General features: G+C 45.8%; 2 protein-coding genes across 2 annotated transcripts in view; both read right to left on the bottom strand.

The window, feature by feature from the left end:
- LOC308697011 (fibrocystin-L-like) overlaps positions 1-16,215 on the bottom strand; it is a 101,795-nt gene extending 85,580 nt beyond the window's left edge. The window contains exons 1-14 of the mRNA XM_081376035.1: positions 16,128-16,215; positions 15,794-15,914; positions 15,571-15,648; positions 15,311-15,455; positions 14,889-14,997; positions 14,738-14,795; positions 14,550-14,643; positions 14,384-14,437; positions 14,234-14,307; positions 14,124-14,166; positions 13,960-14,030; positions 13,754-13,864; positions 12,758-12,847; positions 3,776-4,041 (exon numbers count right to left, since the gene is read on the bottom strand). Of these exons, the coding sequence (XP_081232161.1) occupies positions 3,776-4,041; positions 12,758-12,847; positions 13,754-13,864; positions 13,960-14,030; positions 14,124-14,166; positions 14,234-14,307; positions 14,384-14,437; positions 14,550-14,643; positions 14,738-14,795; positions 14,889-14,997; positions 15,311-15,455; positions 15,571-15,648; positions 15,794-15,860 (1,260 nt within the window). The 5' untranslated portion in view covers positions 15,861-15,914; positions 16,128-16,215. The remainder of the gene's footprint in view (positions 1-3,775; positions 4,042-12,757; positions 12,848-13,753; positions 13,865-13,959; positions 14,031-14,123; positions 14,167-14,233; positions 14,308-14,383; positions 14,438-14,549; positions 14,644-14,737; positions 14,796-14,888; positions 14,998-15,310; positions 15,456-15,570; positions 15,649-15,793; positions 15,915-16,127) is intronic.
- A 4,712-nt stretch (positions 16,216-20,927) lies between these two features.
- LOC308697012 (fibrocystin-L-like) overlaps positions 20,928-27,571 on the bottom strand; it is a gene marked incomplete at its 5' end in the record, with an annotated part of 69,391 nt that continues 62,747 nt past the window's right edge. Inside the window, 2 exons of the mRNA XM_081376036.1 lie at positions 20,928-21,409; positions 21,523-21,676. Of these exons, the coding sequence (XP_081232162.1) occupies positions 21,195-21,409; positions 21,523-21,676 (369 nt within the window). The 3' untranslated portion in view covers positions 20,928-21,194. The remainder of the gene's footprint in view (positions 21,410-21,522; positions 21,677-27,571) is intronic.

Below are 27,571 nucleotides of genomic sequence, written 5' to 3' on the forward strand. Positions count from 1 at the left end.
ATCAAATGGACTTTTATTAAGCATAAAATAAAACAAATACAAACAAAACTACCCCGAGGGGGAAAAAACAAGACAGACTAGACTTGACTCGGCTTGACTTGACAGCAGGGAAACACACAGCATAGATACGACGACGAACCAGCACAGGACTGCAAACACAAGGAGAATAAATAGGGAGAGCAAACAAAGCAGGTAACGAGGGAGGACAGGTGGGGAAAATGAATCAATAATCAGGTAACAAGGTGGGCGGGGTTAGACAATCGACAGGAGAGCACATGGCAAAAGGAAACACATGACAAGCCATGTGCTCACAACAAACAGGACTAGAACACAAAACGAGACATGAACACGCAGCTAGTGAAAACTCATAAGCCACGTGTTCACACAAAACATAACATGAAAGCACACAGCCAGTGAAAAACTAGCTGTGTGCTACACAGCACAAGACAAGAAAAAACACGCAGACAGAAGAGCGCGCGGCTCGAGCGAACTCGAAACCGTGCGCGCTCACGTGACAAGACAGAGCGCACGAGAACGAGCGAAAGCTCATTCCGTGCGCTCACAAAAGAAAACAAACACGCGGAGCATTGATGTCCGAATCCCGACACAGAACCGAAATCTAACTAGACAGACATGTCGGGATCCAAACACCATGCCCCGCACATATAACAAGGCACATAGACAAGTGAGTGCACGGCCCGAGCGCGCTCGGAACCGCACACTCACACAGAGACGAGACAAAACACGGAGTGTCAGAGCTCTGTCACAAAACCAAGAAATTAACTAGACCGAAGTGACAGAACCCTGACACTACCCCTCCTCCAAGGGACGCCACCTGGCGTCCCAAAGCGGGACATCAAAAACAAGACAGGAACATGACAAGACAACTCACCAACAGACAATACAAGACAGGCAGATCAAGACACAGAGACAAAGTGGGGAGGGAGCCAAGTCAGAGCCAGCAGGAACATCCACAAAGTCAAAAAGAGGGACCAGGGAGGGACGGGCGGGTTGAGCCAGGGAGGCTCAGGCAGATCTGGGGTCATGGCAGAAGACCAGGGTGGAACCGGAGGGACAGACCAGGGAGATTCTGGCGGGTCTGGAATCCTGGCTGAGGGCCAGGGCGGTGCTGGGAGAACTGCCCAGGGAGACTCCGGCGGGTCTGGAATCCTGGCTGAGGGCCAGGGTGGTGCCGGAGGGACTGACCAGGGAGAATCCGGCGGGACAGGAGTCCCAGCTGAGAGCCAGGACAGTACAGGGGCCTTGGGTGGCGTCGACAGGGCAGGTTGCAAGGGCAGATCCATCAGGGCAGGCGGAGCAGACTGGCCAGACTTGGGAAAGACAGGGATTATAGTGAGGAAGGGAAATCCTACAAATATCACTGCTCCAAAGGATGCACAGTGGGCATAGGACAGACGGTTCCCTGGGACGGCCTCCGGGCTGGCTGCGGGCTCTGGGACGGCCTCCGGGCCGGCTGCGGGCTCCGGGCCGGCTGCGGGCTCCGGGACGGCCTCCGGGCTGGCTGCGGGCTCTGGGACGGCCTCCGGGAGCTTGTCCGAAACCGGCATGACAGGGAGCATGGGTGGCGCCGGCAGGGCAAGAAGCTTGGGTGGCGCCGGCAGGGCAAGGAGCTTGGGTGGCGCCGACAGGGCAAGGAGCTTGGGTGGCGCCGACAGGGCAAGGAGCTTGGGTGGCGCCGACAGGGCAAGGAGCTTGGGTGGCGCCGACAGGGCAAGGAGCTTGGGTGGCGCCGACAGGGCAAGGACCCTGGGTGGCGCCGGCAGGGCAAGGAGCCTGGGTGGCGCCGGCAGGGCAAGGAGCCTGGGTGGCGCCGGCAGGGCAAGGAGCCTGGGTGGCGCCGGCAGGGCAAGGAGCCTGGGAATGGCCTCTGGACCCGCAGCAGGCTCTGGGACGACCTCTTGGTCCTGGGGTATGGAGGAAGCCTTCCTCCTTCTCCTCCTCCGTTTCCGAGAGCGAGGTGGTGCTGCAGCCTCTTGGACCGCCAGTGGGGGCGCTGCAGCCTCTTGGACCGCCAGTGTGGGCGCTGCAGCCTCTTGGACCGCCAGTGGGGGCGCTGCAGCCTCTTGGACCGCCAGTGGGGGCGCTGCAGCCTCTTGGACCGCCAGTGGGGGCGCTGCAGCCTCTTGGACCGCCAGTGGGTAGGAGGCAGAACTGTTCTTCCTCCCTCTCCCCGAAGGGGTCATCGGAGGACTGGGGACCTGGCAGTTTGTGAGGTGAATAGGAGGTGGACCGAGAGGTGGAAGGCCACCCTCCTCCCCACGGTTGTATACAAACCCCACAAACTGCCAGAATGACAGTATCCCCAGCATTCCCATCTCCCAGGCAGGGACAGGCTCATTGAGGCCGTTGTTGAAAATGTCCTTGAGCGCAGTGTTGTTAATATCAAGCCCCTCCGCAGTGATGACAAACTGGTGGGCAAACTCTTTCACTGTAGACACCCCTTGGCGAAGAGAAAAGAGCTTGCCATAGTGCTTCATCGTCTGACAAGTGGAGGGGCGAGCACTGGGAGATGGAAACAGGAAGATGACCATCTTTCTGCTGAGTCCTCTGATGGCTGGTTCGTTCTGTCAGGGTTTGGGTAGGTGGAAGTAGCGAGGACTCAAGTGCAGATCAAATGGACTTTTATTAAGCATAAAATAAAACAAATACAAACAAAACTACCCCGAGGGGGAAAAAACAAGACAGACTAGACTTGACTCGGCTTGACTTGACAGCAGGGAAACACACAGCATAGATACGACGACGAACCAGCACAGGACTGCAAACACAAGGAGAATAAATAGGGAGAGCAAACAAAGCAGGTAACGAGGGAGGACAGGTGGGGAAAATGAATCAATAATCAGGTAACAAGGTGGGCGGGGTTAGACAATCGACAGGAGAGCACATGGCAAAAGGAAACACATGACAAGCCATGTGCTCACAACAAACAGGACTAGAACACAAAACGAGACATGAACACGCAGCTAGTGAAAACTCATAAGCCACGTGTTCACACAAAACATAACATGAAAGCACACAGCCAGTGAAAAACTAGCTGTGTGCTACACAGCACAAGACAAGAAAAAACACGCAGACAGAAGAGCGCGCGGCTCGAGCGAACTCGAAACCGTGCGCGCTCACGTGACAAGACAGAGCGCACGAGAACGAGCGAAAGCTCATTCCGTGCGCTCACAAAAGAAAACAAACACGCGGAGCATTGATGTCCGAATCCCGACACAGAACCGAAATCTAACTAGACAGACATGTCGGGATCCAAACACCATGCCCCGCACATATAACAAGGCACATAGACAAGTGAGTGCACGGCCCGAGCGCGCTCGGAACCGCACACTCACACAGAGACGAGACAAAACACGGAGTGTCAGAGCTCTGTCACAAAACCAAGAAATTAACTAGACCGAAGTGACAGAACCCTGACACACATGGCTTCAGTTTTTCTAGCAATTTTAAAGTCCAAATTGTTTTGTAAAAAAATTTGTGTAAAATAAAAAACGTTTAGTTCAGCACATTTGCTTTACAAAAATTTAAACTTAACTTTTTTACACTTTAATTTTTCTGATGTTGCTTTCACTTCTGCAATAATCTGCTAAGTGCCTTTCTTTAAAATAGATCCACCTTAGGACTGTATTCCAAAGCATTCATACATTATAACCATTTAAGTTCATTTATGTTTAAAAATGCAGTTAACAGGATAATTGCTAGCACTGATAACTACTGAAATTATGAAATTATGATTTTATTGTCATTCAGGTACCTTATCCTGGGGAAGACCTGTCTTGCTGAAATATAGCTGGCATCGGTCGTCTGCTTTGATTCGGAAATAGTAGTTGTCGGTCTCCGTTGGAACAAAGAAACCACTCAATCGTGCCACAAAGTTATCAATTTCATTGGGCCAAACATAGGACAGCGAATCCACCCACTGGACAGAGTATCCAGGCCTACTGGAATTATAATTCAGGACGTCCTCAAGAAGGTTCGGAGAAGATTTGTTCCACATCTCCATTTTAAAACCTCTGCCACCTACAAACATGATCATTTAATCATCACTCAATATAATCAGGGCAGTACTGTTTATAGTGTTGTACATTTTACATGTGTAATTAATTTTATAAATAGTAAGGGAGACATGAAATGAAATGAAATGAAATGAAATAAAACTTTTCCTGGTCAATAAATGAATCACAAGTATGTTACCCTGTTTTTATGCGCATACTGAAGTATCGCGTCATAAACGAGTGATGGAAATGCAAATTTAAAAAGAATAAATCCCTTAATTCGCAAAAAGGTTTACACTTGCTTGAGGTGGTTTTTGACTTGTGCTAATGCGAATGGAGATGGAAACGCATTTGCCGAGTAAATTCTGACGTAGCGAACATTAAACCCATTTGACTAATCATCTGTTTCCGCTGATGATGTTTTATTTACTAAAACAAGGGATGCAAAAAAGAAGTGCAGCGCGAGGTGTAGAATCCATATCCCGGTGCCCTCTGGGTGTAAGAATATAAACTCATAAAAAATATCAAGCCAAGGCACTCGAGAATTTAGGGAAAATATAAAAAACCTTTATTCAATCATGGTTTAGGCATTTAGGCGGTTGTTATAGCGAATACAAATACAAATACAAATACATATACGAATACAACCCCGACAGGCTGAACAGGACCCCGACGCAAAGGTCTTGAACCGCACACCGCGTTGCGGCTAATGAGCTTTCATCTTTTTATACTTTTTCTTAAATTGTTGAATACCATGGCTTGATATGTTAGGTATCAACAATACCTTACTTTGTTAGGTATCAACAGTAAAAACTATCATTTACTGTTGGTTTAGATTATAAATACCACCGTCATCCGCCGTCAACAACCGTCAACAACTCGAAACACACCTAATTTGCATTTGTTTGTTTTCTTTTTTTGTTGTTGCAAATTTTTTAAAGATTCGCTTCACGTTTGGATGGAAATCCAGCTACAGCTATTCGTATAGGGTACGTTTACACGACAATGATATGCTTAAAACAGAGAAGTTTATCCTTTGAGTTTTTTTGTGTACAGAAGACACCATTGTCAAAATAATCCCCATTTACACCGATCAGCGACTAAAACGTTGTATTCTGCTGCCAGGCCATTAGATGGCGATGAAACACTATAAATTGTACACGTAATACGCATGTGCATGACGTCATTGTTTTCAGAGATTCACGTTTTTGTTATTTACACGGATACCGTTTTCCAAAACTTGCACTTTGAAACCCGTTTTCAAAAGTTAACATTTTTAGACACCCAAAACGCCCTTGTTGTGTAAATGAACGGGTAAAACGCATAAGAAGTTTAACGTTGAAAGCGGTGTCTTGTAAACAGCCCAGTAATAGAGATCAGGGGTTCTCTTACGAGAGGTTCTCTCGTATTGCGTAAGCTCTGCTTACGCAGCGGGAAAAGCCTTCTTTTCTCGAGATACTGAAACCAAAAATTATCCTTAATTTCATATATTGTCAACGCAGTGCGGCTGCAGGCAGCTGAGCTAGAGCGGCATACTGCGCGCTCATTGGCTGCCGCGCGGCAACTGCTTAAGCCTACCAGTGAGCCTGGCGTGACGTCACGCCCAATGAGGGCGCGCGCGACCTTGCGCGTCATAGCCCGCCAGAATGGGCGGCGTCAGAGCGTATATAAGGAAGGCTCGTAGGCTATATTCTCTGATTTCTGTCTTTTCAGCGAAGCACTCGCATCGCTGGTCTCTGAGAGGAAACCGTCGCCGTGGCCTTCTTGGATCAAGCTAACGAGCCAGCTTAGGACAGCCTGAGGAAGCCGGACGATCTCTTCGCCGCCTTCAGCCTGCCGTGCCAGCTCAGCTATCCGGCGATACATATCCTTCCGTGTTAAGCTCTTTGTGTGTATTGCTTTTCTCCGCAGCACTCTAAAAGAGCACGAGGCGTTGTTTCAAATGCCTCGCACCACGTGCGGCTCATGCCGCTCACCGCTCAGCGACGGAGACCGCCATCTTCTCTGCGCTCTCTGCCTGGGACGGGATCATGCAGCCGTCGCGTTTTCCTCGGGCGGCTGCGAATGCTGTGAAGAGCTGCAGATGTCGACCCTGCGGGCTCGACTCGCCCTCTTTTCAGACGCCGCTCCTGCCGTTGCTGGGCCGCGTAAGAAAAAACGCCGCTCACAACGCCCACCGGAGCCTGAGACACGAGCCAAGGCCTCGCCGGAGCCTCTCCCGCGAGCCTCGCTCTCTCCCTCTCCGCCCCCGCTCCCCGACGCGCAGCCGACGGCTCTCGCCCTCGATGCCGTCGACACAGCGGATGAAGCGGACGACAACGATCGGCTGGACACATGCTCCTTGTTAGCGTCGGACAGCGAGGCGTGGTCCGGCTCCGCCCGATCCACCTCCTCCACCAGAGCTTCCAGCAGGGCTCCCGCCGGAGTGGAGGCCGAGCTTCTCCACCTCCTCACTATGGCGGTCGAGCGTTTGGGCCTCGAGTGGTCTGCACCGGAGGTACCCCCGCCTAACAGGCTTGATGGATGCTTCCTGACCACCGGTCGCCAGGCTCCAGCGTCTAGACCGGCGCCGTTTCTGCCTGAGCTCCACGACGAGCTTTCTAAATCCTGGAACGCTCCAGTTTCGGCCAGACTCCGCTCTCCGGCCTCATCGACTCTCTCCCGCGTGGACGGAGCTACGGAGAAGGGGTATGACCGGATTCCACCGGTCGAACAGGCGGTTGCAGCGCATCTTTGCCCCCCATCCGCGAGATGGCGCTCAAAGGTTGCCCTCCCGTCCAAAGCCTGCAGGACTACTTCGGCGTTCGCCAGCCGCGCTTTCTCCGCCGCTGGGCAAGCCGCCTCAGCCCTGCACACTATGGCGGTCCTTCAAGTTCTCCAGGCGGACCTCCTCCGCCAGCTTGACGAGGGAGAACTGGACAGATCGGCCCTAACCAACCTGCGCAGTGCGACGGACCTTTCCCTTCGCACGACCAAGACAGCAGCCCAAGCGATCGGACGATCCATGGCTTCGCTGACCGTCATCGAGCGCCACCTTTGGTTAACTCTCGCCGATATGGGGGAACAAGAGCGATCCGTCTTCCTGAACGCCCCGCTCTCGCCTACTGGTCTCTTCGGCCCGGCAGTGAGCGGCCTCGTGGACCGTTTTTCTGAGGTACAGAAAGCGTCACAGGCCATGAACCTCTTCCTGCCCCGCCGCTCGAGCTCCGCTGCAGGCCGCTCTAGCCAGCCTCCTGCACGCAGCTCCGCACAGCGGCCGTCTCGACCCCCAGACTCTAAGCAGCACCAGCGCGGCCGCCCCAGGTCCCGCTCCACCAGCCAGCACAGGCCGCCGCCCCCGCGTGGGCCTCGGCCTAAGGTAACGCTGAAGCCCGAGCCTGCTAAGTCCTCCTAGCACCCGTCGGGAGGAAAAGACGGGCGGCTCCCGCCGCGGCCGGACCACCGTCGAAACTAAGATGTATCCCTCTGCCAGTCCCCTTGTCAAAGGCTACTGCAGTAGTGCCCACAGCAGCCAACGAGCCAGTGTCGCAACTCTCTCGCCTGCACACAAACGCCGTTTTTACGGCGACCCAGATAAATCGAATAAAGAGCGTAATGTCTGGTCAGACGGCTCACGCCGTCAGTGTTATGAGTGTAGTAAACATGCCCACTTCCCAGTGCTCATCACTACACACAAGCACAAATTCCCCTGTGTACCCCACAGAGTGCACTCACATAAGGCGCGCTACGGCCGCTCGAGTGATAACTGTAGGTCACGTGCCCACACTTCAGTGCTCACACCTACACAGTGCTCGCTCTGTCCCACACGCTTGGGTAACGGAACATTCTGCCACTGGCCGCGTGTTAATACAGAGCCCTGTGCCCGCTACACAGCACGCACACTCTCAGCTAAACATGTACGAGCCAGCCACCGGCTGTGTGTTAATAAAGAGCCCTGTGCCCGCTACACAGCACGCACACTCTCAACTAAACATGCACGAGCCAGCCACCGACGGTGTGCTAATAAAGAGCCCTGTGCCCGCTACACAGCGCGCGCACCCTCATGTAAACACGCACAAGTCAGCCACCGGCTGTGTAATAATAAAGAGCTCTGTGCCCGCTTTACAGCACGCACACTCTCCGATAAACATCCACGAGCCCGCCCCGCTTCTGCGCCGCGAGCCGTCTCACAAAGCGCTCTCTCACAGCGCTGTTCAGCCGGCTGCCGCCATCTGCGAACCCCCGTTCCCCCTCACCGCCACTGCGCGATTCGCGCTTACACCGCCACAGATTCCCCGTCCCGCGCTGCGCGACGAGCGAGAGTCAGAGGCGATTCGACCCCTAGCTATGAGTGCGAATGCATGGAAAGCTATCCAGGGTGTGTCGAAGTGGGTACTGAACACAGTGATAAAGGGCTATTCGCTTCAATTCGCTCGCCGCCCTCCGCGCTATCGCGCTCGGGCCGAGACTACAGTGAAAGCGGATGCAGCGCATCTGCTTCACACAGAAATAGCGAATTTGCTGCGCAAAGGGGCGATAGAACGGGTTCTCCCTCCGGGTTCCGAGGCAGGCGTATACAGCCGCTATTTCCTCGTACCCAAGAAGGGCGGAGCACTCAGACCTATATTGGATCTGAGATATTTGAACAAAACGCTTATGAAACGGCCGTTCAAAATGCTCACAACCAGTCAAATCCTCGCGCAGATTCGCCCGGGGGACTGGTTCATATCTCTCGACCTGAAAGACGCGTACTTTCAGATTCAGATTATACCCCGTCACAGGCCATTCTTGAGATTCGCCTTCGACGGCCAGGTATATCAGTACACTGTCCTGCCGTTCGGCCTATCCCTGGCACCCCGTACATTTACGAAGTGCATGGATGCGGCTCTCGCACCCCTGAGATCGAGGGGAATGCGAATCCTGAACTATCTGGACGATTGGCTGATTATAGCGCACTCGGCGGAGGAACTAGTTTCCCACAGAGAAGCGCTTCTCGGTCACCTGCAAAGCTTGGGTCTTTCCGTGAACTGGGACAAGAGCTCTTTAGCCCCCAGCCAGTCTATCACTTTTCTGGGTATAGACCTGGACTCGGCGGCAATGACAGCCAGACTGTCCGCACAGCGCGCGCGCTGTGTTCGACACCTCGCCGCCTCCTTTCAGGAGGGAAAAGTTTTTCCATTGAAAACTTTTCAGAGGTTGCTGGGCCACATGGCATCAGCAGCAGCTGTCCTGCAGCTGGGTTTACTCCGAATGCGTCCGCTTCAACGCTGGCTAAAAACGGAAACGCCCCGCAAAGCATGGATTTCAGGCCGTACTCCAATCAGAGTGACTCAGCGCTGTGTTACAGCCCTGCAGCCCTGGCTGACGGCCGAATGGTATCAGCGGGGAGTGTCGATGGGAACCATCGCACACCGCAAAGTGATCTCGACAGACGCGTCCAACATGGGTTGGGGAGCGACTCACGAAGGCAGTCCGATTTGCGGCCCGTGGTCGAATACGGAGAAAGACCTTCACATAAACTGTCTAGAGATGCTGGCGGTCGAGAGAGCGTTGAAGCACTTTCTACCGCTTATACGGGGACACCATGTGCTAGTTCGCTCGGACAACATGTCAGTGGTGTCGTACGTGAACCGCCAGGGTGGAATCAAATCCAGAACCCTGTGCGCGCTCGCAGAGCGCCTCCTATCCTGGGCTCAGGGCCCGTTGCGCTCCCTAAGGGCAGCTCATGTACCCGGTCGTTTGAACGACGGCCCGGACAGACTGTCCAGGGACAACGTTCCCCCAGGGGAATGGTCTCTACACCGCCAGACGATACAGACGCTTTGGCGTCGTTTCGGCGAAGCGAAGATCGACCTCTTCGCCACGAGCGAGAACGCTCAGTGCCAGAGGTTCTTCTCGAAACGGGAAGACGCGCTGGCCCAGACCTGGCCCAGCGCCCCGCTGTACGCGTTCCCACCGATCTCGATGCTAACTCAAGTGCTAGCGAGGATCAGGAGTTTGAACTGCGCAGTGCTCCTCATAGCCCCGCGTTGGGAAAACCAACCATGGTTCCCCGAGCTAATGAGACTGGCAGACACAGCCCCATGGCCGATTCCGGTGAGGAGAGATCTCCTCTCTCAAGCCCGAGGCTCGATTCTGCATCCCCATCCAGAGCACTGGTCTCTGCATGCGTGGATAATCAACGATTACTCGTTGGCTTGCCAGAAGGGGTAATTAACACGATCACGCAGTCCAGAGCCCCCTCGACGAGGCGGCTCTATGCGTCTAAATGGTCAGTGTTTAACAAGTGGTGTGTGAATAAGGGTTCTAATGCTCGAACCTGTGGAGTTCCACAGGTACTGAAATTTCTCCAAGAGATGTTGGACGCGGGCAGGTCCCCCTCCACGCTCAAGGTTTATGTCGCGGCCATAGCAGCGTTCGCTGAGTCGGCGCGCGGCCGTGCACTGGGCAGAAATGAACTCATTACCCGCTTTCTACGCGGGGCCAGGAGAATGAACCCTCCACGGCCCCCGACGGTTCCTATTTGGGACCTGTCCCTGGTCCTGGAGTCCTTAAAAGCGCATCCCTTTGAGCCTTTGGACTCAGTGGAGTTGAAATACTTGACGCTTAAGACCGTTTTTCTGCTAGCTCTGGCTTCAGTTAAACGTGTGGGAGATTTACACGCGCTGTCCATCAGCGCGTCGTGCCTCGAGTTTGGACCTAACGACTCGTTAGCCATTCTCAAACCGAAGCACGGCTATGTCCCCAAAGTGTTAGGCACTCCCTTCAGGACTCAGGTCGTTACCCTATCGGCTCTGCCGTCCTCCAGCAGTGAGGAAGGGGTCAACTGCCTTTGCCCGGTCAGGGCGTTAAGGTGTTATGTGACGCGCTCTGCAGCCTTCAGGTTCTCAGAGCAGCTTTTCGTTTCGCTTGGCGGGCGCACCAAGGGTCGCGCCGCTTCGAAACAGACACTGTCCAGATGGATAGTAGACGCTATTGCAGCAGCTTATGCGTCAAAAGACCTGCAATGTCCGTTAGGCATACGGGCTCATTCCACCAGAGGCATGGCCTCATCGTGGGCATGGTCCAGTGGGATTTCCATTGATGACATTTGTAAGGCGGCGGGCTGGGCGTCCCCCTCCACATTTGTTAGGTTTTATAACCTGGAAGTTCCCGCTATGCAGGCTAAACTTCTGTCAGTCTAGTCGTGATTCGTGTCCTGCCCAAGGGTCAGGCTGTATTTCCGATTAGCTTGTCTGTTGAGCTGCACGCTCAGGGTATCAGTTAACATGAACCGGCAGTGCCGTTCTGTGTTTTTTCCCTATGTGTGCTTATGAACATGTGTTGGCCCGCACCGCTGGCCACCTGTTAATCACCTCTATGTTTTTCTATGAGTCATATGTGATTGTTAGGCTCGCACGGCGTGGACAAAGGGTTCCCGCTGCGTAAGCAGAGCTTACGCAATACGAGAGAACCTCTCGTAAGAGAACGATACTTGGTTACTCACGTAACCTCGGTTCTCTCTAGAGAGGGAACGAGTATTGCGTTCCCTGACCGTGCTGAGCCTATCGCTCGCGTCGCTTCAGTCGACAGAAAACAGAGAATATAGCCTACGAGCCTTCCTTATATACGCTCTGACGCCGCCCATTCTGGCGGGCTATGACGCGCAAGGTCGCGCGCGCCCTCATTGGGCGTGACGTCACGCCAGGCTCACTGGTAGGCTTAAGCAGTTGCCGCGCGGCAGCCAATGAGCGCGCAGTATGCCGCTCTAGCTCAGCTGCCTGCAGCCGCACTGCGTTGACAATATATGAAATTAAGGATAATTTTTGGTTTCAGTATCTCGAGAAAAGAAGGCTTTTCCCGCTGCGTAAGCAGAGCTTACGCAATACTCGTTCCCTCTCTAGAGAGAACCGAGGTTACGTGAGTAACCAAGTATCGTTTCCAATTCCAGTCCTTGCACCTCCCCGTTCTGCACAGTTTATATGAGCACCATGAACTCTTGGCTTGAGAGGGTCCCTACACAGTATTCACTGCTCCCTACTCCCTAAGCACAAGATATCAGTTAAAGTGCACTTTACTTAACAAAATGTGTTTATTCGCAACACCCTGCAATGTCATCAAACACAGGCAAAACTCAAGTCACGCATATTAAGGTTTGATGCCATAATATACTTTTTAAAATAAATGTAATATAAATTACCACACTTTCATTTAATATACATGTGTATAAAATCCATATAAATATGTATTTTATTTTATTTATATAGTATCCAAATACACATTTCACTTAATCTAAATTGTCAAATTCAAAAGCCCTAAACTGAATGATAAATGTATGTTGTGATGTTTAAAATGAAAATAAACGCACTTTGCAGCACACATATGGTTGAATGGAACCCACCCCTTAACTAACGTGTCAGATAAAAGAAACAAAATGTGCAGAGCGGTGAGGCGTGAAGACTGGAATTGAAAACCCCTGGTTTAGATAGATTTAGCCTATGTCATGATCAAAGAGAGAAATACAAAGGAAATGTTAAAATTCTAGTTTCCTTCCTGTCAATTATGTGAGAGATACAATGTCCTGTTGAAAACAGACAATCAGTTAAGTGACAAAAGAGAATCATGTTCTTGTTTGAGATAATGTGTTGTGACACTTCAACAGTATCAAAGTCAAACGTTCTCGCTTCTGGAGCTCAGAATTCCGTGCCAACAGTGTCTATGGAAAAGTTTGATACAGTAATATTACATTACCATAAAGATCTGATTTCAGATAAGCTTCTCACCAGGAAACACTGTCATATTGTTTTTTTCATAACCAGGTGTTATGCAGACAATCCTCTCATTTGATATCTTCTGAATCTGACACTCACGACCTAAGGAAGAAAATGATAATAAAAAAAAATACATTTGAATTTATTTTATTTTTTTTATAAATAATTTATATAATATTTGTGTGTGTGTGTGTGTGTGTGTATATTATATATATATATATATATATATATATATATTTTTTTTTTTTTTTTTTTTTTTATCCTTTTTATTTTACCAGAATAGTCCCATTGAGATATAAAATCTCTTCTTCCCGGGAGTCCTGGCCAAAATGGCAGCACAAAAAGTTTCACATAAACAACATACAAACATAAAACTCAGAATCTTACATAAAATTTTATCCAGCACTCATAAAATAACAACAAAAGCTACTTAACAAAACACGTTTCCTTTAAATTAGTCAGTAAGAGATTTTTAGAAACTTTTAAAGAGGGGAGTGTTTCTATCATTATTATACGCTGCAGCTCATTACATAACCAGGGAGCATAGGAGGAGAAGGCAGTTTTACCAAGCTCTGAACGTACTCTAGGAACCTTTAAAAGCAATTTAGCACTAGATCTAGTGCTATAATTACAGGTGTAATAAGATAAAAGACGACAGATATAAATTGGTAATTTTCCTAACAATGCCTTAGCAATAAACATCAATGTGTATTTTTCTCCTTTGAAACAAAGAAGTCCAACCCACCAATTCGTACAAGGTACAATGATGAGTGCGTGAAGAGGCACTCGTCATAAAGCGTAAGGCAGCATGGAATACACAATCTAACTTTTTTAGAGAAGATGAACTTGCATGCATATAAATCACATCACCGTAATCTAATATGGAGAGGAAACAACTTTGAATAATTATCTTTCTTGCTTCAAAAGGAAAAAAAAAATCCTTTTCCATATTTCCCAAACATTTCCATATATATATATATATATATATAAAAAAAATATTGATTTTACCTCCTACTAACACCATGGCTGGCTGGTCAGTCTCATCAAAGTAATGTCCCTGAATGGTCAGTAATGTGCCGCCCAATATGCTGCCCTCAGAGGGAGAAACTCCTGTCACCTCTGAAAGAGACAAGGCCAGGTTTTTTTTTACAAATCTGATTTTGTGCAGGCAATTCCATGCTGTATTATTTAAGAAGAATAAATGTTATCCACACCTGCATATGTCTGGAACATGGCAAGCTTGTTCAGTGCTGAGATGCTGAAAACCCCAACGTCTGGCAAACTCCTAAAAAAGAAATATGTTTTTTCTACTTTTCTATTAACAGCATGGAGAGAATTTGATGTAAAGTTTAGTAAAGTAAAACCAAACTTCTCTGACCTCCCAAATTGACCGTCGATAATGTAACTGAGGTTGTGATGACCTGAAAACCAAAGACAATGACATTTAATCTGACAAAAATCCTGACAAAAATCCATGAGTGTCCTCACCAACATATGTTCCAGTCATTTTACAGCTCATAGATCCCCATTGACTGCCCTCAGAATCCAAAAAGAGGCCATACCTGAAAAAATGTATGTGTATTTATGGAGGGTGCATTCACATTTAATGTTTACATTTATTAGTAACTTAATACTTACTTTTCATTTGAATTAGGCTTTAGAAGTTCACAAGGCATGCCTCCCATGTACGCTCTGTTCAAAGAAAACACATTAAAACAGTTTCAGACACACCTTAAGTCTAGACTGAATATTTTTAACATTCATACGGTTATATTTTTCCATTGTGTATTAAATATTTCCAGACCTTAAAAATCTTGCATCCAGACCATTTGAGCTTTTGTCCGTGTTGCTTCCGTACACATCAGTATAGATTCTTCCCCGCAGTGTCACCACAGTCCCTAAAGTTCATTCAGTTTCATTTTTTTTTTTTTTTTTTGAAGGTTTTTACAAACCAAAAGCAGCAGAGTAATGACAAAAACTAACAAAACCTACCTGGGGGACCAGAGAGTGGACTGATACTTTGAATGCTAGGTGTATTGTGTGTTCGGCTCTGTGAAAGCAGTACGTGTTTTTATGAATATATTGTAGTATTTTGAGAAGAGTATATTTTAGTAAGTAGCAAAATGAAGTCCATCTCACTTACATAGAGGATGCACCAGTAATTCCACTGATATCCATTACAAATGCTACTGGAAGGAAATGGCACGCCATCCACACTGACCCGAACCTCATAGTCATCTTCTGGCAGAGCTCTGAATATGATGCAATATAAAGCTTTCTTTGAGAAAAAATAAGCTTTCAACATTGGACATCAATCACGTCACGATTGAGAGATCAATTTTATATAGGCTCTATATCCACTCATTTTATTCATTTCTCTGAAGTTTTAGAAATTAGTCAAAATGTACATTCCTCCTTATATAGGCTATCCCTGATCCCTTTCCTATATGATTGATTTCACATTTGAGAATGTAAAAGAAATCTACTTAATACAATGCCACGCCTAATCAAGATAAAAGAAGACTATAATAAATATTTATTTAGGTTATCTGATTCACAGCTTACCTTGTATAACACATGATCTGATTTGAGTGACTGGAGTCTTTCTCGACATCACAGGGAACAGATCTGGTTCGGGACACCAGCGTCACACTGTTGCCGAAGTTTGGGTCATTGGCATTGAGATTGAACTGATTGGCTTGAGCAAAACCTGAGTGGGGGGAAAAAACGCTATAAGAGACTTTAAACCACAGTAGCCTACAGCCAACATGTGCAAAATCTGAATTTTGGGATTAATTTAAAAGCATATTGATTATTTTTAATACCTTGCCCCTGTATGGTCAGTCTCGTGCCGCCATTGAGGCTTCCGATTTTTGGGGTCACTTTGTTGACACGTTGCGCTCCTGTCAGGATGGAGATGAATAAAATCTATTGTCTACAAATGTCTGTGACGCTTTTAGGATGACAACAATGATATGAAATTAAGCAAAACGTTCAGAATGACCGAGTTAAACAGCAAAAGAAGTGGAGGATAAATCCAGCGCGTACCTGCGGAACTCCACAGTAAAATACAAACTGTGAGCGGCAGGTGAAGCTCCCGTCGCACGTGCCTCATCCTGACAGACTCGCGCGCTTCAAAACAAAGCAGCCTGCAGTTACTGTATCCCTTCTGCAAAAACAATATACACATACCATTTGTATTTCTATTACAAAACAAATTTTAACATAAAAATGGTAACAGCCTTTACTTATATATATATATATATATATATATTTATATATATATATATATATAGAGAGATAGAGAGAGAGAGAGAGAGAGAGAGAGAGAGAGAGAGAGAGCATTCAAACTTCACACTGACCATAATTAAGACTCACATACCTGTTAAATCACTCTTAGGGAAATCCAAACACCAGTGGCTCACTTTTGAAGAATAGCTCACTCTTTTTATACTAGCCTACATGCCCACAGGGTGGCAAGAGGAGATTGGCTGTTAAAGCACCATGGTAAATCCAAACACCAGTGGCTGTTGAGGTGTTGACGTAATTTTCAATAAAATGATTGGGTGAATCTTATACCTAGTTCCCCCTAGCACACCCTAGCCTAACCCTACCCACAACTATCTCTCCACCCCAGATGTCCAGAGAGGTGGAGCTGGACGTCATTGACTCTGCAGTGAGCACCACTTGACTTAAAGAGGGAAGGACATATCAAACAGCTCCACCTCTTTTTTAAAACAGTCAATGGCGTTTAGTTTATATCACAGCTCGGCCAGAGCCATTGAGCTCAGTAAAGCAGCAGTTTCCTCCTAATCTCTAACCGTTTCTCCTCCTAATCTCCTCATAGCTTTAACATACAGCTTTCTGTTCAGAATTCACATTGTATAGTTCTTAAGACACAGTCTTGAACACTCCACCGTTTTTTGAAATAGGGCTTATTCACCATCTTTCCTACATTTAGATAGGTGGGCAAACGCATTTGTCTCAGTGCATGTATTGTTTTAGTTTGGCAGAGCCGCGGATAGCTTAGCTTAGCATAATGAATGGAATCCTTTGTTGCCAGCTAGCATGTCATGAGTAAAAGTGATAAGATTAAGACTAGGCCAGTCAAGTTCCTCCACACCAAACTCGCTCATCTATGTCTTTTTGGACCTTGCTTTGTGTACTGGTGCACAGTCATGTTGGAACAGAAAGAGGCCATCCCCAAACCTTTCCCACAAAGTTAGGAGCATGAAATTGTCCAAAATGTCATGGTATGCTGAAGCATTAATAGTTCCTTTCACTGGAACTAAGGGGCCAAGCCCAACCCCTGAAAAACAACCCCACACCATAACCCCCCCTCCAACAAACTTTACACTTGGCACAATGCAGTCAGGCAAGTACCGTTCTCCTGGCAACCGCCAAACCCAGACTCGTCCATCAGATTGCCAGTCAGAGAAGCGTGATTCGTCCCTCCAGAGAACACGTCTCCACTGCTCTAGAGTCCAGTGGTGGCGTGCTTTACACCACTGCATCTGACGCTTTGAATTGTACTTGGTAGATGTAAGGCTTGGTTGCAGCTGCTCAGCCATGGAAACTCATTCCGTGAAGCTCTCTACGCACTGTTCTTGAGCTAATCTGAAGGCCACATGAAGTTTGGAGGTCTGTAGCTATTGAGTCTACAGAAAGTTGATATCACAAATATTGAAGTTCCTTTAAGATCTTGTTTAAGTGTAATACCAAAATTAGCCACCGGGTGACACCCACATTCCATAGAATTCTTTTTATGCATTATCCTGTAACAAATTTGTAGCAAATTAGCTCTAAAGAAATATTAATAATCAATCATAACTTGTTATAATTGATTATGAATATTTGGATCAGTTAATAGAATTAACTTAATGTAGTAAAATTAATATTACAATCAATCCACCTGTTCGTCCCATGAACACTCAGTGTTAATTGTTTATTAATTCTATGTTCATTTCCGGGGGAGGGAAATGTCTTTCTTACAGTACTACTAAGAGCCTGTAGTCAAAATCTAAATCGTAAAATAAACTTTGTTGCAAGCAGAGAATCCGAACCAAATACGTATTGTGCACAAGTTTTACTAACTAAATCACAAACATACCTAAACTAAACACACATACATGCATGCATAGGTAAAATGGTGAGTGACAGAATGAAACCGGAAGCAGGAAATGGAACTATGGAAAAGATCCATTTAACTATGAAAAGAACCATCAGCTTATCATTTTCAGAGCACCCTTGAATGTATTCTTGGCAAGGCCTTTGCAGTGGAAACATTTCGATGGTTCCACAAGTCTCAATCGATTTCTTCTCCGTTGGATGAAGAAAATATGATGAACTTGCATGGTTAGTTCTACTCTGTTCTGATTGAAGGTTTTCTCTCTCTCCATGAGCACATGGCTGAGCACATGCAGATGCACATACAGAGAGAAGCCGGAGAAGCCATGCAGGCAACCAAGGAGTGAGGAAGTCAGAAGAGTTGATGGTTGCCCATTCAGTTGGTAAAGTTGAGTTGGGTTGAGGAAAATACAGTCTGACTCTGTTGGGAGAGTGATAAGAATATTGCTATGCAATAAGAATATTACAAGAATTTTTCATAGTTTCTTCATCAGCAACCAATCCAGCTGCACATGCAAATGAGCACGCTTGAACCAAAGATCCATGAATCGCCAACAGAGGAATTTTCTCGCTTGGAAATTCCACCCTTCTCATTGGTCAAGCAAACCTGGAGAGGTGGGACTTTTCTCAGGCTTTAATAGAGACAAATTCACAGTGAAACCCCTCTCTTCTTCATCTGGCTTCTACTGCTGCTTCTTCGGTTTGATGTCATTGGGGACCCCCACCGGGGCCCATGGATGCCGGCAGGCCTTGACCACAGCCTGCTATGCCTTCACTCTCCCAACAGAGTCAGAATGTATTTTCTTCATTCCAACTCAGAAGAAAACGTCAGTTTTACCATCACTGAATGGAAAACCATCAACTCTTTCGACTTCCTCCCTTCTCCTGGTATCAATGCGTGGCCTCTACAGACCAGGGCCGGCAAGCCACAATCTGCACTCCAGCCATGTACTGATGGAGAAAGAGAAAACCTTCAACCAGAACAGAGTCAAACAAACCATTCAAGTTCATCATCATTTCTTCCTTGAACACAGAAGAAATCATTTGAAACTCTTGGAACCATCAAAATCCTTCTTCAGGAACTTCACAAAATGCTTTCACTGCAAAGGCCATGCAATTTAATGAGGTGCTCTGTTGCTAGCAGTATGTCTTGCTCTGCACCACTTCAGGGCTCTGCTGAGGGGCAAGCACGTACTGGTCCGGACGGACAACACTGTGACCGTAGCGTACATCAACCGCCAAGGTGGTCTATGCTTCCGTCGCATGTAGCAACTCGCCCACCATCTTTTTGGGAATGCTTCAGAGTACAGGTACATCTGTTTGTCTCTCCAGACACTGCCCACTGCCAGTGGTTTTATTCCCTGACCGGGGGGGCCCTCGGCACGGATGCTCTGGTGCACAGCTGGTCGCGGGGCCTTAGAAAGTATACGTTTCCCCCAGTGAGCTCTGTGCTCTTGGAGGCTGTTTCCTTCCACCCTCAAGGTCTATGTGGCTGCCATTTCAGCACACCATGATTTGTTTGACTCTAAGCCATTGCACTCAGTGGAGCTTACAGTAAGTTCCTCTCATTGAAAATGGCGCTCCTGACGGCTTTGGCCTCACTTAAGAGGGTAGGGGACCTGCAGGCATTTTTAGTTGATGAAGCTTGCCTGGAATTCGGGCCGGCTAATTCTCATGTCATCCTGAGACCCCGGTGGGGACATGTGCCCAAAGTTCCCACCACTCCTTTCAGGGATCAGGTGGTGAACTTGCAAGCGCTACCCCTGGAGGAGGCAGACCCAGCCCTACCACTGCTCTGTCCAATACGCACTCTCCACGCTTACATAGATATAACTCAATATTTTAGGACCTCAAATCAGCACTTTGTCTGTTATGGAGGCCAGCAGAAGGGAAAGGCTGTCTCCAAGCAATGGTTGTCCCACTGAATAGTGGATGATATAGCCTTGGCTTACTAAGCCCAAGGTCTGCCATACTCCCTAGGGGTGGAGCATACTTGCATTTTCCCGATGGAAATTTGTTTCCCAGTGTACTTTTGGTAACTCTTGCGTTAAGCCTAGCCCTTCACTCACGCTGGCCTCACGACAGAGAGCTCTGGCTTGCACAGGGCACTGGAAGACAGCCATTGTGCCGTTTTGGATAGTACCCCATCCGTCAGTCGTTCTGACGTATTGTAGAACGTAACTGACTGAAAGGGAACGTCAAGGTTACGTATGTAACTCTCGTTCTCTGAAGGATGGAAAGGTGACGTTACGTCTCCTTGCCACTACCGCTGTACCGCTGAACAGCCGGGACACACCTCTCAACTCCTCAGCGAAGAACTTGAATGCGAGAATGCAGGCACTGCTCCTTATATACCCACACAGCGGAGCGGAGCTCGCGGTGCAAATTCCGCAGACCAAGGTACTTTGCATACCATTGGCTCATTTTGTACAACTCCAAGGTGATTGGGCTCTCGGACGAGACCCCATTCACCAGTGGTTCTGACATAACGTCTCCGTTCCCTCCTTCAGGGAACGAGGGTTACATATGTAAACGAGACGATGTTGCAACAGCAGGTTATATATGACAGGCTAATCCAAGAGATAAGAGCAGCAACATGAAAGGAACAGGAAATAAAACACAGGATGGCAAGAGCAAAATGGCAGACATGACCCAAACAACGATCTGACAAAGACTGACTGCAACACAAGGGTAGATATAGGGAGAGATAATGAGTGTCAGGTGAGGTTGGCCTGATTAACCCGTCAGCGTAATGAGTTGCCAAGCAACGCTGAAAGACAATCAGGCCACAGACAGAAACACAACACATGCAAGGATGAACACAGACCCAGTGACACACAACAGTGACACAACCTGTCACTCACATGAGACCATATGAGATCCAATTTCCCGATGGACAATATCAAGTCCCACCCAACATTCACTTCACACGTATTTATGACAGAAGGAAAAAAAGATCACAACTTTGATTTCATACCAACTTCAATGGAAATGTGTTCAATGAAAGGCGTTTATATGTTCAAGAATTTAATGTAGAAAAAAAAGACAACAGAAGCATGATAGAACTTGATTTTATTGAGCATATTAGAAAGCATAGAAATGTATAATTTCCAAAGTAAAGTAATATGAATAGATTTAAATCAAATAAAAACTTTTGTTAAAAGTAACAGTTGTTTTTGTTGTTCTACTGTCTCAGAATAATAGTTGTAGCTTACAGATCATGATCATATGTGAAAACAACAGAAGTATATAGACAAAGGCAAATCATTTGAAGCCAAGGTTATATATATTATATGTATACGAATGCACTTCTTCATTGGTTCTAGAGTCCCCTGAGCAGGAGGAGTAAACCACTCAACAACATGATACACAGATACACAGATGATGACGAGATTGCTGGACTGGAGTCAAAGATGCTGGGGAAATCATCGTCCGTAATGATGACTACAGAAGACGGGGTTGTAGGTGATCTAAGCGTAAAAGATCTGGACTCAGCTTTCCATTCATTTAGAGTAAAGGCCAACTTCAAGTTATCACCTTTAGAAAAAGTACAGAGAGAGAAATTATTGTAAATGCTTAAAATGACAAGTGACATTGGCCCCCCCCAAAAAATCTAAATCATAGGCTATAGGCTAATAGAGATGACCCACCACTTGTGAAGATGGCTAAGTCAGTGTAATTGGCCCAGCAGCCACTGAACGGGATGGTGGTGTTTCCATAAAGCCCCTCTGTTGGATTCCCGTTAGCATCTTTGAGCACAGCTGAGATGGTTAGAGTCGTCACACCCACGGACACACAGTCACCCTGGAAACAGACACACACAAAAAAAGATGCTCTGCTTATTCAATACCAGGTGTGGTTTCCTAGTAATCAATCACCCAGGTAGGGTTACACCAGTCATTCATAAGTTCTTAATTAAAGGGTCATAAAACACCCTTGATTTAGCACTGGTCGTTTACACCTACTGTAAGATCTGAAGAAAAGAAAATTGCCTAAGATTGGTATTTTAAACATAACCCTATGACAAAAAACTCACAAAAAAAACCTGGGCTGCGTTCTCCGATAACGTTGTCTCTTAGCGCGCTACGAAGACTCAAAAGGTACACCTTAACTACAGGTATACCTTTCCTACGTGTGTTCTCCAAACTATACCTTAGGATGTTGCTTAAGGTAAACCTTCTTAAGTTCGACCTTAGCAGGCGCTGTCCATGGTGGAGGCGCTGAATAGGTTGATATCGATGCCTCGATGATCTATTGTGCGCTCTTTCCTTCACAGCGGTATAGGTAAAGTATTGAGAAAACAATGTTCTTTATAAAGAAGCGTTTTAGAAATAGTACAAACTGCATTTATCGGGGCTCATTGAAATATGTACATGCAGAAATAAATATCAGTATGTGTTTATAATTTAGCAAGTGTGCAATCCCAAACCCTCACGGCCATAAGTGTGTTAATGTTCTCCACAACGTATGCTGATTATCCACCAGCCATGTAGTTGACATACACTAACTGGCTCCGCAGACGGCGCCGTCTTTGATTTAAAACAAGTACTCGCTGTCTCGCTGCCATAGCTATAAAGTTTGTGTAAACTCATCTTTCTTTATATAGACTCCGAAAGCCTTTGCTGTCAAATGGTTCGCCAGCTGATGTGCCTTAGGATAGAAATTAAAAACAACCATTAGTGTATGGAAACTTTATTAATGAAAACACTTCCATACACTGGGTGTAGGCTATAACAACTTAAGTACTTTATGTGTAAAATTTTAAAGTAAAAATGTAATTTTAATACTAAATCAGATTTTATATTAAATGTTCATATAAAATTGTCTGTATAATTAAACTGCGATGTAAAAAAGCTTTTTGCGTAGTGGTGGCCACTAGCGGTATGAACCGTCAGCAGCGATAAGGTATAGCTAAGAGCGCTCCAGACCAACCTTACGAACGTATGACTTACAGAAGGTATACTTAACTAAGAAGGTTTCGGAAACCACGTATTAACGATAAGGTACTTCTTAAAGGAACACTCCGACTTTTTGGGACTTTAACTTATTCTCAGTATCCCCCAGAGTTAGATAAGTCCATACATATCTTTTTCATTTCTGTGCGTTCTTTAAGTGTTATTTGACGCACCTACCGCTAGCCTAGCTTAGCACAAAGACTGGATGTAAATGGATAATGGTAGCATACTAATCCCAATAAGTGACAAAATAATGCAAACATTTTCCTATTTACATGTTGTGATCTGTATAGTCACAGCGAGTACAAATAACAAGGCTATATGAGACAGAGACCATTTTTAATTGTATAAATACTGGGAACTATATTCTCACTAGGCGTAGGAGCACAGCTAACGTTACTTGGGCGGAGTGGCTACTTGGGCGGAGTGATTAGCGCAGCACACGAGACGCCCTGTGGTGAGGAGCAGAGAGTTCGCTCAGAGTTGGAGTAATAGAGTCAGCAATTACTAGATAGTAAATTTATAGTTTACAATCATGGGTGTTCGCTGTATTGTAAAGAGCTGCGACAATAAACAGGGGAGACCAGGTAATACTATGATGTTTCATAGAATTCCAACCAAAAACGCTGACCTGATGAATCGATGGCTACAAACACACTTGTAAACAGCATCACAAAGTATTTCGTTTGCTCTGAACATTTTACTATAGACGACTATTTTGAAAAAATGCAAGTTGCCACACGGACCATGAAACGTGTGCTAAAGGATACAGCCATCCCATCAATAATAAAGACCGGACAAATTGAATCACCTGTTGCTGCGGTAAGTGTTTCGTTATGTTTTGAGATGACTAACATTAGCCATACTGTAACAGTCACAGTGCCATGCTAATGTAATGTAACCTTAGTAGTAGTCTCAGCCTCAGACGTCACGCCCACGGAACGTTGGCTAAACGTCTGATGCATATGGTATACTTAACTGGAAACACTTCAGGAATGTCGAAGTCGTCATCTGATTGGTTGAATTTTATCGGATTTCCGGGGGGCGCGAGTGTCGCGTTTATTTTCGGTCACCCGGGAAACAAAGCGCAGACGTGTGATTGCGGAAGAAAAACTGTTGTGTTTACATGAGTGACAATGAGCATTTATCAAGATCAGCTAAACGTAGGATTCTCAAAAGTATACGTGCACGAATAGATCAATGACTTACTGCTTGTTTTCTTCTCTTTCTTTGATTTTCTATGCTGACTGACGTGTTGCACGCCGGTCTGTTGTTGTGGGGACATTTCCACACCCCGAAACGTGACGCTGAACGAAACGAACTGTAATTGGTTGTTTGACATGTCGGTCAAACGGCCTTATGGGCGGGCCTTGGCCAAAGAAAGCTGCTATGAATTCCAGACCTTCAGCCGTCAGTCTGAAGGTCTGGCTACGCGAGACTACCTTAGTAGTGACACTATTACGTGAATAGGGGCTCCGTGTATCCCCTTTAATGTTATTATTGTGTTGTCATGAACACTGTATCGCTCAATAACAGATGAGTGGCGCTAAATGTAACTCTCAGGACTGTAACATTCAACTTGCTAATGAACAGCTTCCAAAGTTTGTAACTCCTCGTCTGCGTATTCTGGCTCAAAACTATATGGTTCGGGATCTTGGTTTGATACACAGTAAAATTCCTCTGACAATTCCTCAAAGTCAGCCATGATCACGAGTCACGTTCGCTACTAGCTAGTTAGTCACGTTTGTTTTGTTTACGGAACCATCAACAGGGCGTCTCGTGTGCTGCGCTAATCACTCCGCCCAAGTAGCCACTCCGCCCAAGTAACGTTAGCTGTGCTCCTGCGCCTAGTGAGAATATAGTTCCCAGTATTTATACGATTAAAAATGGTCTCTGTCTCATATAGCCTTGTTATTTGTACACGCTGTGACTATACAGATCACAACATGTAAATAGGAAAATGTTTGCATTATTTTGTCACTTATTGGGATTAGTATGCTACCATTATCCATTTACATCCAGTCTTTGTGCTAAACTAGGCTAGCGGTGGGTGCGTCAAATAACACTTACAGAACGCACAGAAATGAAAAAGGTATGTATGGACTTATCTAACTCTGGGGGATACTGAGAATAAGCTAAAGTCCCAAAAAGTCGGAGTGTTCCTTTAAGGTACAACTTAAGAACGACGTAGCGTTAAGGTAGTTTCGGAGAACGCAGCCCTGGGGTGCGTTCTCCGATAACGTTGTCTCTTAGCGCGCTACGAAGACTCTTAAGGTATAACTTAACTGAAGGTATACCATTTCTAGGTGTGTTCCCCGAACCATACCTTAGGAAGCTGCTTAAGATATACCTTCTTACGTGCGACGTTACCCGGCGCTGTCCGTGGCGATGGTGCTGAATTGGTTGAAATCGATGGCTCGAGAATCTCGTGCAAGGGCTGTTTCACTGCATTAAGCTAGAAAGTGGTGTTCTTTATAAAATAATCACTTCAGAAATAGTTTAAATTGCATTTATTAGGACTCATGGGATATTTAAAAAAATAATCCAAACTATACTAGCCTATACTTGCCTACATATTTTAAAATTTTTCATATATCATATCATAATAAATCATATATTGCTGCCATAATAACCATTTTAATTTTTTATGTGCTTTCTTCTGTTTCCCATTTTTGTTCGCTGAGGTGGAGCTGCGATGAAATATTGTTCTTGTAAATAATTTCCAGCATTTCAGTAAATAAAAGTGTACGTCACGTACTTTACCACAATTTAAATTACCACACGACCTGTTTGTCAAAAAAACAGTAGGTACTAATTTGGACAGGGATTTTTACACAGCTTGGGTGAGAAAAAACACTGATATTATGGATTAGGATGGCACTAAAATAACCAACTTACCCCTGTAAATGTTTAAAATACCGGACGAGCCCATGAGAAACAATATTAGCGTCCGAATAGGACTTAACAGTAGCCTATGCTTTCACTGGCCTTTAAAGGCGCTCTTTAATTAAAATAAATTTATAAAATTGTATTATATAATAATATAATTAAAATTCTAACAACAATCATTGTAATGACAATTTTATTCTTTGCATGAAAACACTTGAATTAGCCTAACTGAACACTGTCTGGGTGTATTAAAACTTCAGAATTATATTCATATAGACCTGCAACAGTGATAAGGTAAAGCTAAGAGTGGTCCAGACCAACCTTACGAACGTATGACTTACAGAAGGTATACTTAACTAAGAAGGTTTCGGAAACCACATATTAACGAAAAGGTACTTCTTAAGGTACAACTTAAGAACGACGTAGCGTTAAGGTAGTTTCGGAGAACACAGCCGACATGTTCGTACGCTAAGTATATCTTCTGTAAGTCACACTTTCGTAAGGTTGGTCCAGACCATTCGTAAGCTCTCTCTTAGCGTTGTTTGCAAGTCAAACTATGGTATGTTGACAATGTTATGGCTCAACAATGATTTTATGCTATATATAATGATATATATACTAATAAAAAAAATGTCCGCAATGGATACAGGACTATTTATGAAGTTGACTTTATTTGTTATTAGAACTAAAATGGTGCTAATTAGCCTTGGCTATTTTCTAATGTCATTAAAGCATTAATGATTGTCAATCTATAATTGGCATTCACTTTTGATAATTATAATCTGGCAAACAATTTGCCTCTAATTGCTACACTACTACACTATAACACTACACTACACTACATTACACTACATTACACTACACTACACTACACCAAATTACACTACACTACACTACACTACACTACACTACACTACACTACACTACACTACACTACATTACACTACACTAGACCACATTACACCACACTACACTACATTACACTACACCACATTACACCACATTACACTACATTACACTACACTACACTACACCAAATTACACTACACTACACTACACTACACCACATTACACTACACCACATTACACTACACTACACCACACTACACTACACTACACTACACTACACTACACTACACTACACCACATTACACCACACTACACTACATTACACTACACTACACTACACCACACTACACCACATTACACCACATTACATTACACAACACCACATTACACCACACTACACTACACTACACTACACTACACTACACCACATTACACCACACTACATTACACTACACTACACATTACACTACACTACACTACACCACATTACACTACACTACACTACACCACATTACATTACACTACACTACACTACACTACACTACACTACACTACACTACACTACACCACACCACACTACACTACACTACACTACACCACACCACACCACATTACACCACATTACATTACACTACACTACACCACACTACACTACACTACACTACACTACACTACACTACACTACACTACACCACATTACACCACACTACATTACACTACACCACATTACACTACACTACACTACACTACACTACACCACATTACACCACACTACATTACACTACACCACATTACACTACACTACACTACACCACATTACACTACACTGCACTACATTACACCACATTACACCACACTACATTACACTACACTACACCACATTACACTACACTACACCACATTACACTACACTACACTACATTACACCACACTACACTACACTACACCACACCACACTACACTACACTACACCACATTACACCACACTACATTACACTACACCACA

This window comes from Scardinius erythrophthalmus, assembly GCF_964197995.2.
Source record: "Scardinius erythrophthalmus genome assembly, chromosome: 10".
Lineage (NCBI taxonomy): Eukaryota > Metazoa > Chordata > Actinopteri > Cypriniformes > Leuciscidae > Scardinius > Scardinius erythrophthalmus.